The sequence below is a fragment of the Solanum tuberosum genome, unplaced genomic scaffold (assembly GCF_000226075.1).
Source record: "Solanum tuberosum cultivar DM 1-3 516 R44 unplaced genomic scaffold, SolTub_3.0 scf00048, whole genome shotgun sequence".
NCBI lineage: Eukaryota > Viridiplantae > Streptophyta > Magnoliopsida > Solanales > Solanaceae > Solanum > Solanum tuberosum.
In genome coordinates, this window is record NW_006238976.1 from 1,111,782 (window position 1) to 1,124,782 (window position 13,001).

General features: G+C 35.2%; 3 protein-coding genes across 3 annotated transcripts; 1 reads left to right on the forward strand and 2 right to left on the reverse strand.

The window, feature by feature from the left end:
- The first annotated feature begins 2,708 nt into the window (after positions 1-2,708).
- LOC102592873 (KAT8 regulatory NSL complex subunit 3) lies at positions 2,709-6,919 on the forward strand. Its single transcript, XM_006343811.2, has 6 exons — positions 2,709-3,029; positions 3,950-4,011; positions 4,114-4,249; positions 4,886-4,955; positions 5,904-5,969; positions 6,425-6,919. Exons 1-6 carry the CDS (start codon positions 2,845-2,847, stop codon positions 6,638-6,640), a joined length of 735 nt encoding a protein of 244 aa, XP_006343873.1. The 5' UTR covers positions 2,709-2,844; the 3' UTR covers positions 6,641-6,919.
- Positions 6,920-7,267: 348 nt separating this feature from the next.
- LOC102592537 (uncharacterized) lies at positions 7,268-8,272 on the reverse strand. Its single transcript, XM_006343810.2, has 2 exons — positions 7,679-8,272; positions 7,268-7,441 (listed from the first exon to the last, which is right to left on the reverse strand). The coding sequence occupies exons 1-2, from the start codon at positions 8,192-8,194 to the stop codon at positions 7,436-7,438; spliced, it is 522 nt and encodes a 173-aa protein (XP_006343872.1). The 5' UTR covers positions 8,195-8,272; the 3' UTR covers positions 7,268-7,435.
- Positions 8,273-10,667: 2,395 nt separating this feature from the next.
- LOC102592197 (hornerin) lies at positions 10,668-12,252 on the reverse strand. Its single transcript, XM_006343809.2, has 2 exons — positions 11,392-12,252; positions 10,668-10,897 (listed from the first exon to the last, which is right to left on the reverse strand). Exons 1-2 carry the CDS (start codon positions 12,163-12,165, stop codon positions 10,883-10,885), a joined length of 789 nt encoding a protein of 262 aa, XP_006343871.1. The 5' UTR covers positions 12,166-12,252; the 3' UTR covers positions 10,668-10,882.
- Between the last annotated feature and the right edge of the window lie 749 nt (positions 12,253-13,001).

The window sequence follows — 13,001 nt, forward strand, 5'->3', positions numbered from 1 at the left end:
GTGGTGGGGGGGGGGGGTATGTTTTATTAATGTTTCATAAATTATGAGCTAAACAACGCAAGTAAATTCATCATTGTTACATATATTTAATTGTGATGATGAATTTTCGTTGATAAAAGCGGATTTGTACTCATGAATTTATTGTAATCAAATTTCATTAATTGATGACTTTCTAATACTACAATTTGGACATGTACATCATATCACTCGATTTCGCTTTCTTAATCAAGAATACTCTTTTATCTTGAAGTTAAAAAGTCATTTGGCGAGATTCTTTGATATGATTCTCACAAACATCCTATATATATATATATACACAATACTTGTTTTAACATATATTTATAAAAGGAGAAAAGAAAAACCGTACTCTTGATTTCGCTTTCTTAATCAAGAATACTCTTTCTCTCGAAGTTATAAGGTAATTTTGGTGAGATTCTTCAATATGGTTCTCTCAAACATCCTAATATATCTGTTTAACTATGTTGGTTTGGCATACGATCAGATTACCATGAGGATCGTCCTCTCATTCCAAAGTTTTTCCCTCAAAGTTTTAGCCTTAAATGTTAACCCTTTTCTTGCTCATTCTTCGAATGACGCTAGGGGAGACTAATTCCTTCCGGCTATGAAGATACTATTCCAGTCTTTCCAAATTATAATAACGATCATAAGTCAAAACTATATATATTTCTACTCTCTCGCACTCTCTACTCTAATAAAAAAACTAAAAGTTTCGTGTGACATGCATAAAAACTATGCTCGATGCTCTCTTTCCTAGCTAATCTATCGATCTCCTGGTGGGGTTTCCTTTATTTTTTTAATGGTCTTTCCCTTTCTTTACTATAGGAAAAAATTGCGATCGACTAGGAATAATTCTAATTATCTCTGATCAATTCATGTTGATGCTAGACGAATTATTCTTGCCACCCACAAAAAACAAAAAGGAAGACTAACCACCATCCTGTTTGAACTTTATATGAAGAATTAAAAAAAATATAACCATTTTTTTTCATGAGAACCAACTACAATGATTTCTTTTTTGAAAAAAAAGAAACTTTGTGGTCCTATAGTGAAAAGATAAACAGTCACATACACAACACTTTGAGCTGTAGTCCACCACACACAAATGTGATGAACAAACAAATATTGGCAAGTCAGACAGTGTAACAAGTTGTGTGTGTAACAGTAGCAATAGGGGCCCTCTTTGAAGAGCTAAAAATGAAGAAATTGAATTCATGTGAGCACTTTATTTTAATTTTTATCTAGTTAAGGTTATATTCAAGGACAACATTTTTACCTGCAATATTTCCATTTTTTGACAAACGTTAAAGTGCAACTTGCTAACTCTCATGAACATTATTGTATTTGTGGGGTTACTAGCTCATCGTCCTTTTTACTTTTCACATGCTACTTGTTGCGAGAGAGGATGTTATTCAAATGGTAAATACATTTTTCACCTGTTTGTGTCGATAAGAGAGCACAATGATGGGAGATCTAGTTGTTGTTAAGCGTTATATTTTTTAGATAAAATGATCACATTAATGCCAGCTTGGCCATGAAATTTTTTGGACATGTACGTGATGAGTTTGCGCGCACTTTCTACTTTAACAAGATCGAACCTATTTTGATAGTATTCATTAGAAAAAGTACTATTATATTGATATTGAACTGAAGTGAGTGAGCTTCACGGTCCGTGTTTGTGTTCTGGCTCTAGGATTGGGTTTTCCCTTAGTTTATACGCTGCTAATGTAGTGGCTTGTCGAACATTTGACAAACTCATATCATCCATTTCAAATAGGATTTGTCCCCTGGACATACAAACAATCCAATCCGTATGATTTCCTTCACCTCTTCCAATTCTTGTAAGTTTCTCCCCATCTGCAAAATCTCTTACCATTTATTTAGAATTGTCCGCTCATAGCACGATCAGTTTTAGCTTTCAATAAAAACCAATTCAATATAAAGAGAGGAAAAAGAGCAAGGAGGGACTTTTGTTCTTTTTTTATTTACAAATAAATAAATAAATATTGTTGCAACTCGCAACATGTTAAATAGATTTGACAAGATTTTTTAATTCTTTGCATTATCAAAAATATTTTTAATGCCAACAAAATTTACTTAGTCTTAATCAAGTCTCAAAATGCCAAAAAACAATGGACTGAAAATGACTAATTATTTATTTGGGAACTAAAATACAATTGACCTAGGGAAATATATATAGTTGGTCAAAACCCAAAAGTCAACCAATCCAAATACAGCTAATCTACCTAAGAAGGTCGAAGTTTTGGGTCTTATTTTTTTTTTTTCATAAATCAAAAAATAAAGTACTTTTGGGTCTTATAAAACGTATTCAACTAATGTATTTACAAAAATATTTAAAAATGCCATCTATAAAGACACACTTAGCAAATGTCATTTGTGAATTATATTATGTATTATGTCATCGTGATTCAAGTGCTTTCACCTTAAATAATAATTTGAACGTCTTTGAGCTCCTAGCAAATAAAGAAGAATTAACCTAACTTTCAACCCACCAAATTAGTTAAAATTAATTTATGCACAATGTATGTGTAGTCGTGTATAATCAACTTATATTATATGTATACCGGTCATAAAAAGCAAATAATGAATTTAATCGACTATTTGTATAAAGATTCCAAAGAAATCCAAGCCCATGGGCCTATTTTCTTTGACCTTCTTTTCAGCCCAGCCCATATTTCCACCGTTTTGCTAACTTCCCCAAATATTGGCGCGAAAAATCAATATCAGCAAAATTAGGCGTCAAATTCCATTTCCGGTAGTTGAAATCCAATTCCGCCGGCGTTGTATCCACCGGAATCGGTACTAATGCCGACCCGAAGAGCTTCAAAGCGAAGACGTACTGTGCAGAAAGAAGAAGCAGAAGATAGAAAAGTTCAACAAGTGGAAGAAGAAAAAGAAGCAGAGGTGAATGGAAGTTCAAAAGAAAAGTCACCAGTAGTGGTATTTGCTCATGGTGCTGGTGCTCCTTCCACCTCCGATTGGATGATCAGGTCATCTCTCTTATATGCAGTTTCGCTTTTAGTTACATGCATTAATATTTGAGTGTTATATGGATTTTGATTACATAATATGTGATACACTTTATGTACATAGCTAAGCAGAGACAAATCTAAATTTTTGAATTTTGTAGGTTTCTACAACTATGCCAAATTAAAATTATAATGATAACTGAGTTCATAGTCAAATATTGGGTTCACATGCATCTGTAAACAGGCATCTGAATCCACCCCTGTAGCTAAGTTCCGCCCATCTGAGTTAAACGTATCAGGTTCTAATTTTAGGTGAAGGAGAAGGGTAGCGGTAGACTGATATCGAGCTGGAAAAAAAGTTTGTAACTGTAGATATAGACATAGAGTGGATTCCTATAACTAATCAGCCAATTTGGGATTTAAGGTGTGTTAGGTGTAACGGAAATCAATTACTACAAAAGGAAAACAAAGATTATGGAAGAGTAAAATGACTTTTGTCACTTATTGAGGGATGACAACTTTTGCCTTACAATTTTCCTGGTTTTTTTTTTTTTTTTATAACCGAGAAATCCGTCTGTCCCGCCCTTTGGACCAATCACAGCCTTCTAAATTCGGTGGATAATGGGCCTGCCCCTCTACCCTTTTCCACTTAAATACCGGGCTTCGCTTTGTCTTACAATTTTTCTGGCTTTTTCTCCATATCATTTTGCTTCAATCAACAAATGGACATTGTTGTTAAGTATTTAATACACAAAAATATCACCAAACTATACTATATTAGCAGACTTTACGATTTTGTATAGTATTCTTTTCCATGTATGCCAGACATTTCAAGAAAGCATGTTAGTTACTTGTAAATGGCATTTTCAAAATTAGAGTTTTACTACATGCTTTATAAGTAGCATAAAGCTTCTATGCTAACTTTTGACTGCTCTGTGAAGATGGAAGGATATGTTGACCAAGGAACTGAACGCTGCTGAAGTTCTGGCCTTTGACTACCCATGTAAGATTTATGGGTCACTTTAACCACACTTCTATAGCAAATATTTTCTTCTGAGAAATATACAGCACATGTTTTCTTGCTGAAATTCTATGGATTATGCAGACATGTCTGGTGGAAAGAGGAGGGCTCCCCCCAAGGCAGAAAAATTGGTTGATTTTCACTCTAATGTTGTCAAAGAGGTGGCTGCTAAATACCCTGGGCATCCACTGATCTTGGCAGGGAAGTCAATGGGTTCAAGGTGATCATCATTACATGCGTTCAGAACACCATGTATCACCATCAATGTTTCAATATTTCTCTAAGTAAAATAGCAACTACAAGTGTTATTTTATTCCTATAACCGTAGTTTTTCCATTTTGGAACTTTCTCCTGTTTTATTCGAAATCAATTGATGTCATCCAGACAACTTAATTCTAACCTTTGTCAATAATAAAAAAGGGTAAGTCATGTTGAGTTGAGTTTCTAGCTCAAATTATGTACCAGGGTTGTAGTCAAAAAGGATGTCCATGACCTTTCTAGACCTCTTTTGATATATGTATTTCAGTATGTGTTCATTCTGATCTCTGTAGCATTTTTACAAGTAACTTATGTGTAGATATCTTATCTTTTATTATGAGTTACTGCTCAAATTTGGTTTGCTGGATGTTCTACTACTTTCCGGTTTCAGTGTTTGAATTGTTCCTTTTAGATATTATGCAGAAAGGTTCTAATTTTATATATATATATATATATTCCACATAGCCATAATTATTTGGATGCATTGCCTGATCTTATGTATTTTATTGCCTTGGTGCACCAGAGAATTGATGAAGTGTAAGGTAATGACATTTAATTCCATATTAAGACATGCACCAAATGTCCTCTTTTGTTGTAGGGTTAGCTGCATGGTAGCTGTTAATGGCATTGGTGCTTCAGCTATCATTTGCTTGGGTTACCCATTAAAGGTTATCTATTATCCTGATAATAATCCTGTCCTTCTTACCCATATGTGTTACAGCTCTAATTCCTATTGCTCAGTTTTGATCCATGTAAAATGTAAACCTTTGTTTTATTTACTTCTTAATTTTCCCTTTTTCCCCAAAGCTGGATGAGTTAATGATGATTGATTTGGAAGTTTATGTCTAATCTTTTTAAAGCTTAGGCGAGATTCTACCTCCAACATTTATTTTGCTGACGTTCATACGATGGTGCCTTTTTGAAGATTACGTCCAAATAATTCGAGTAACCAGAGCTGGTGGAAAGATGATGCTTCTAACATACTGAAAATCTTATCCCACCATAAATTCATGGATTTTTGTATGTTTCCCATGCTGTATTGAATTTTTACTCTTAGCTTACAACCAAAAGGTTTTTTAAAGCTTATAAAAACCTGCCTCTCTTTTTTTCACAAGCTAGTAAGCTGGATTTAAATATACCTTTTTTTTGCATCCTCACAGGGATGACAGTTGGACACCAGTTGGTTTGAGTCGTAAACACCAACTCAAATATCTTTTTCCCTTCTAGTTTTTGAAAGCTGGATTGTTATGCCCTCTATTTGAAACTAAGGAGCTGCTCTACAATTGTTCATTAAACTCTTTTCATAAGTCAAAAAGTCCATTACTATTTAGAAATTGGAGAAAAATAACTGTCACCTTTTAATAAATCTAAAGTTATTATAAGAAGAAAAGCTCTTAATTTCCTCGTTGCTAATTTATCTAGTTTTAGCACTTGAAATTATTTTCTAATATTTCTTGATATCTATTGCGATATAAAGTTTTTGAATACTTGCATATATTTTTTGGTCGTTGGAGGCTACAAATTGTTTTTACCATTTTAGTAGTTTATCTATTACTGAATATATACAGTCATTTTAAGAAAAATCTCTTTTATAAGTCTAGTCGCAAATCTTTCAGGGTGCAAATGGTGCAACACGAGATGAGTTGCTGTTACAAATTGATGTACCTGTTATGTTCGTGCAGGTAAAAGCACTTTGCTGTAGATGGATCCGTATCACACGGACATAAAGGTCCATCTTATGGAGGCTTATTTGTTAAACGGGCATTATTTTTTATTAATACGTACAAGAATACTTGTATTTATGGACACACATTAGCTAAATCTGAATTGCTTACAGATGGGCTACATGCATACTTGTATCTGTGGGGCTGAGATATACATTTGAATCGACATATATGAATACATAAATAAATTTCATTATGATTTCTTTTGACTGTTTTTGTGCACTCATTGCAAATTTGCTAGGTATAGCTAGCTTTATTATATTATTCACAGCTCATTCAGTCGTGTTTTCTCAGCCATTACTATAATATCATAATTCTGTGGCTTGGGAGTTAGGAGGGGGTGATGGTGCCAAGTGTAAACTTAAATTCATGCTCAAGATTTTGTATAAATGTTATGGCTTATTTTCATGTAGGGCAGCAAAGATGGGCTTTGTCCACTCAAGAAGCTGGAAGCTGTAAGAAAGAAAATGAAGTGTGTAAATGAATTATATGTGATAGACGGTGGTGATCACTCCTTCAAAATTGGCAAAAAGCACTTGCAGTTGATTGAGTCCACCCAAGAGGAAGCTGAAAAGCTTGCTGTTCATGCTATTGCAACTTTTGTTTCTAATCATGTGAAAGAGGGGTGAAGTACTTAATGGTAAGAAACGGGTGATAGTTTAAAATATTTTGTCCAGTTTGCGCAAAGATGGTTCGTGAATGCTTTCTTGAAGTGTATAGGATTTTTTTCCTTTTGGTTTTAGAGCTGGGAAAGGGGAGTTTCTTATGGCATTGTTATAGCATATCTACAAATGTTGCTCCCTGTGAAGTATTACTAGTAATTAGTATCTGAAGCTTTAGCCTCTAGTTCTTTTGTCCACCTCAACAGTATCCTGTTTGTCTATTTCTGTATGATTTCATTACTTCAATGCTCATTTTCATCAATGGTCCAAGCTTCTGTATGACAAATGTGGTATATACTCACTTAAAGAAATAGCCAGTTCCTGTAAATAGTTTCTGAAAATTTGTTTGTGGTTTTGGTAATAGCCAAGACGTATGGCCATTATATGCACAACCCTGTTCATAAGAGTTTCTATGTTTTCTATAAGCTTTGGAAAGAAAATAAGTGGTCATTGGCCATTATATGTGCAACCCTGTTCTTAAGGTATTTTTCAACACCCATTTCTTTTTTGTTTGGTTTAGGTAATGCTAATAAGTATGTGATTATATGGTTATATTGGTTTATTAATGAAACAAATCTTCTTTCTTCTGATCACTAAAATTCAACATTGAGCTTTTTCATTGCATAATCAAAATGATAAACACTTACTGACATGACACATCATTCCACCATTTAGGTATAAGAAATAATGATGAAATATGCCTTATTCAAGTTGCTTTCATCCTTGCACTCCTTGTAGCTGATCTTTTGCAGGACTCCTCTCTTAGTTCTTCACACCAAAAACAAGAATTTTAGGTTATAGTAAAGAAAAGTTTTGATGTGCTCTCGTTATGGGCTTAAATGTAGGAAAACATTTATTTATAAATTTCAAGACATGCTACTTCAGAAAAAACTTTGTAGTCATGATCATAATTGCAAGTGAAGTGTCCTACTAGGCTTATATGAAGATAAAGGGCTATTAACACAATTGTCTTCTGAATGATTCATAAAAGATTGCAGATCATACCTTCTTCCTTCCACACTTTTCATTATCGCTGTCATCACTGCTGCTGCTGCTGTCACTGAACTTGTATTTTTCTTGTTTGTTCTTCCTCATAGGCATGCAGTGGCCTTCCATCTTTTTCTTTCCATTAGTTGTAGTATGGTTAGCATGAGTGCCATGAGTTGCACAGGACGCATGGCAGACAGGCTGACCTCCTTTTTGGATGTGTGCTTTCTGGCCCTGTTGAGTATGATGTTCACGGTGAAACATTTTGTGTGACATTTCTCTCATTTTTTCAGTGAAAGAGTGGTTCTCATTGTTTGTCTTTTGGACTGTCGGGGTGCTATTCTTGTTGGACACAGTTTTTTGGCTAGTCGGAGTGCTGGTCTTGTTGCAAACAGCCTTTTGACTCATTGGAGTGTTGGTCTTGTTGCCAACAGCCTTTTGGCTAGTTGTAGTGCTAGTCTTGTTGCTCACGGTGGAGGATTGAACATGATTAATGTTTTGCTCAGTGGGCTTGTTACATTGAACGGATGCCATGAGTGATTGAATTGAAACTAGAGATATTGTCTTCTGGACTATTGCCTTCTTTTTGCTTGATATTCACAGAATGATTAATATATATACATATATATATATATACACATATATACATGTACGCAATAGCAACATGAATTAGTGGTGGGATTCTTTTCTTATTTTTCATCAGTTGTCCTGTCATCTTTGAATCTCCTTTTCTGCCAAAGGCTAAACTTTGAAGAGCATCTCATTCTATTTCCTAGCCAATTTATTTTTCTTATGTTTATATTCCAAATCCTTCTTTGAAATATTAAACGTGTTGGTTATCGAAATACAAAAATATTCCAAATCCTTCAGCTGAGCTTTTGACCGCATCCACCACACATATATTGTGCTTCACGAAGAAGAGGTAATGTAGACGATGAACTGACCTTTTGGCTTTTACGAAAATTCCAGAAAGAATAAGACTGGTTGCCATCCTTTTGAGATTCCCCTATCTTTTCTTCCTCCTGTTTAATTTGAAAAAATACAAGTAGAAATTGTTCTGTTCAGACTTAAGAGACTTCAATAACAAAACAGACCCAAAAAGAAAATGGAAATGGTGGAATTATTTTGCTATTTAAATGTTGAAAATTTGATGCCCTAGTAATTTAATGATTTCCTTTAGAAGGATCGAAGTGTAAATTTTGAGAGAAGCAGTGCTGAAACTTATTTTCATCTCGACTAATAGATGAAGGCGAATCAAGATTCAATATATTATTTCGATAGAAAGCATGAAAAATTTATTAATCATTAATCTCTTTTGTAAATAGTGAATATTCTCTGGTGTTCTCAATTGAAAGTCACTAGCTGAGAGTTGCGGAGGGTAGTCGACATCTTTTAGGTTTGAACTATGGCTAGAAATGATCACCTTCACAAAAAAGGTTCAAGTAGCACACATCGAGGATAAAATGAGAGAAGGTCACTTGAGATGGTTTGATCATGTCCGGTGCTATGCGCAGGTGTGAAACCATTGGATGAAACTTGAAGGTCTTAAAGAAGGATGAGGTAGCCTTAAAATCACATAAAACGAAGTTGTCTCAAGGACCTTCAGTATTTGGGATTCATGTAGACTTAGTAAAAGATGGGCAATACTGGTATTATAGTATAGTTGAGAATATGTTTTTCATGTTTGCACTTCTGTTCTAGGTCTTATGCTTGCTAGGAGTGGTTTAACCTTTCAGAGATCTATACCTTTAATTCAAAAAGCACACACAACTTGTAATGCTTTTCACTTGTATTTGTGTAGTATTGGCATGAGTTGATTTAAATGAAGTAAAGCGGTAAGTGAGGATTCATATAGCTGACCCCAACTTTCTTGGAATTGAGGCGTATTAGCAGTTGTCGTTGTTATACTCCTAGGCTCCAGTAAAGGTTTTCTATGTTATGTACTAGATTCTTATTCTCTCTATCTCTGCACTCCATCTCTTTCGGTTTGGGCTTTATGAACATAGGCATTGCTTATTTTGTTGCTAAATATGCATAGTCCACTAGGCCTTCATATATCGGCCAGAATTTGATTAGTTTCAACATACTTTCTCTTCATTGGTTAGGCTGGACCCGACAGAGGCAAATTAAGAATTAAACTTAATGGGTTCAAAACTCTTTCAAAAACATGAGTTTAGAACTTAATATTTATGCTACTTTTTCAAGTTTTTTTCACAGATGCACATATTTATATGGTCTTAGTCAAGAATGGTGGGTTCAATTGAACCCATTCTTAAAGCTTATACGTCTGTCCCTGGGTCTGGATGGTGCATCCGTCTCTTTTGTGTATCTCATTGCATTTTTCTTTTGGACTTAATGATCATCTGGTTGCTGCTTTTATTCCTCTAAAAATGTAATAGGATCAAAGCCTTCAAATATCTGATAGAATATACTCTTTCTTTTACTTATACAATCATGAGTAGTCTGAATAGTTTAAGCAAACAACAACATACCCAGTGTAATCCCACAAAGTGGGGTTTGGGGAGGGTAGAGTGTACGCAGACCTTACCCGTACTTTGAGGGTAGAGGCTGTTTCCGATAGACCCTCGGCTCAAGGCAAAACAGCCTGAACAGTTTAAGCCTTTCTTTTATTTTCATTTTGCATTTAACTTATTTCTTATTGGTTTCTGGAGTTCCCAGGATGTTTTGAGCATTCTTCTTAGTTATTATCTCATTTGAATGGTAGAAAGAAGACAAACTTGCTTAGTCACTAACAACTCCTTCAAAAATTATATTCATCAGCTTTGAAATCCTGATGTGCTATTACTGGAAAATTGTCTCCAAATGCTGGAGAAAATGATCATTCCATTATAATTGGCTCTTTCTTTCCTCTGTCCTTGCTCTCTGATTATCGATTCATACTGATTCCATGATATTATGTGCAAATATGTCTTTGCTCATTTTATTTTCCACCCTGAGGCAATATTGATTACTTTACCCCCACCCCCACCAAAAAAACCAGAAGAGAAAATACTGATCTCACAAGTTTATTTCATTACTTGAAAGGCCATAGGTAATAGGTACAATAGAAGTATTTGCATTTATTCATGCAGCACACCTGACTCCTTCAGAGAGACACACACATAGCACCCTTTAATTAAAGTACATAATTATTGAGCAACAGAAGTTTATTAGTGTTATAGCTTCTGTCTCTTACTCACTTGATTGTTGCAGCTTACTTCTTCAGCAGCTCTCCTTCTGCAAAAGCAAAATTACAATTTAGGCTTCAAGGTAAATTGGGTAGCTAGTAAAGTTCGCTATCTTTATGAAACTGAGTATTGTGAAGGGTTACACTAACTAATTCAAGTTCTGTTCCCTTTCACAGTTTGTGGATGTCCAGGTTTTGGATCAATTTTGTGAAATACTCCCTCTGTTTCAATTTGTTTGTCTTATTTTACTTTTTAGTCCGTTTCAAAAAGAATGTCTCTATAATTCTAACTTTCCACATAACATATTTAAGACCACAAGATTAAAGGGCATTTTGTTACATTCAACATATCTTTAGCTTAAGACCTCAAGATTCAAAAGTCTTCATTATTTTCTTAAACTCTATGTCAAGTCAAAACCAGACAAACAAATAAAAACGGAGGGAGCATTTAACATTGAAATCTATTTTTTTTTCTTCTCTATTGTCAGTGCCCATCAGATTATACAGAAGCAATAATAGACAATAGGTTATATTTAGATGATACCTTCTTCCTTCCACCGTTCTCATTGTCGCTCTCATCATCACTGCTGCTGCTGCTGTCGCTGCTGTCACTGCTGTCACTGCCATCTCTGCAGTGTCCATCTTTGTTCTTCTTTTTCCTGATGGTCTTCAGCTGACTACCTATCTTATGCATGATGCCCCCTTCCTTCTTCGAGCCATGGCACACAGTCTGCTGGTTGTGGCTACCATGACTTCCGTGCATAGCAGTGGAGCCATGGCCTGTTGAATGTTGAGTTTTGGCGCCATGGCATGCAGTGATCTGGCCCTTAGCATGATTTCCATTAGTAGCAGTGGATCCATGGCTTGCTGAATGTTGAGTTTTGGTGCCATGGCATGCAGTGTTCTGGCCCTTAGCATGATTTCCATGCCCAACAGTGGAGCCATGGCCTGCTGAATGTTGAGTTTTAGCATCATGGCATGCAGTGTTCTGTCCCTTAGCATGATTTCCATGCATAGCAGTGGAGCCATGGCCTGCTGAATGTTGAGTTTTTGCGCCATGGCATGCAGTCTGCTGGCCGTGGCTACCATGATTTCCGTGGATAGCAGTGGATCCATGGCCTGCTGAATGTTGAGTTTTGGCGCCATGGCAGGCAGATTGCTGTCCATGGTTGTCGTGGTGCAACATCTTGGTTGTCATCTCTTTCATTTTGTCAGCCAAAGAGTGGTGCTCATTCGCCTTGTGGCAAGTGGCAGTGTTGGTGGTTTTTTGGCAGACAGTTTGTTGTGCAACTGGCTTTTGGCACTGAAGTGACGCCATTGATATTCGTCAGAAACTGAACAGAAAACGACTCTTGGTATTTTTGAGTTCTAGTTTCTTATGGCTCTCTTACTTGATATAGCCATTCATATGACATCTATTTATACTAGTTTTGGTAGTGAAAACTCTTCTCTTTTAACACCTCACATCACTAGCTCTTATCATTTTTGAATATTTTTTTTGTCAGGTAAAGCTTTTTGAGTGAGCCTTTATTCTATTCCTTGTGATAATTGAGTTATCTGTTTATTGTTCTATTTTCTGAACTTGGACAATTCTACATATTTGGAACTATAGTAGTTGGAAGAAAACTCTAGACAAATGAACATGTGGCCTAGTATTTGATAATTCAACTACGTCTCAATCCCAAACATGTTGGAGTCTGTTACGTGAATCTTAATTTATGGCTTTTGTTAATTCTTTTGGAATCAGACTTGGTCAATTATTTTTGTTGCTAACTATGTGAAATTAAGAAATGTTAGATTTACTATGTATTGTACGTACGAATTGTAAATGCACAAACTTGTTGGGTGTAAATAGTGTTGTTTACTAGCAACAACATAACAGAGACAGTCACTCAATAACAAAATGAGAAAGCTTGGTAGTATTTTTTTCTCTCTAATAGCGAGAGTATATTTGAATATTATATAGGTATGAAATATGTGCTACTTGCAAAATTTGAAATACTTCTCAATTCGACTTTATTCTATATGCGTTTCCATTATTTGTTGTCTAATTCCTATATTCTTTTCTCTTTTCCACATATAATAAATAAACAGAGGGCAATGAAGGGCTACTTGCATATACATTTTGGTGATTATATACTCTAGATTGATAAC

Excerpts from the sequence above, each read along its gene's own strand:
- LOC102592537 (XM_006343810.2), bottom strand. The coding sequence starts at position 8,194 with ATGGCATCCGTTCAATGTAACAAGCCCACTGAGCAAAACATTAATCAT.
- LOC102592873 (XM_006343811.2), top strand. The coding sequence starts at position 2,845 with ATGCCGACCCGAAGAGCTTCAAAGCGAAGACGTACTGTGCAGAAAGAA. Across the intron at positions 4,250-4,885 it reads GGGAAGTCAATGGGTTCAAG|GGTTAGCTGCATGGTAGCTG; the intron begins GTGATCATCATT and ends CTTTTGTTGTAG. Across the intron at positions 5,970-6,424 it reads TACCTGTTATGTTCGTGCAG|GGCAGCAAAGATGGGCTTTG; the intron begins GTAAAAGCACTT and ends ATTTTCATGTAG.
- LOC102592197 (XM_006343809.2), bottom strand. The coding sequence starts at position 12,165 with ATGGCGTCACTTCAGTGCCAAAAGCCAGTTGCACAACAAACTGTCTGC.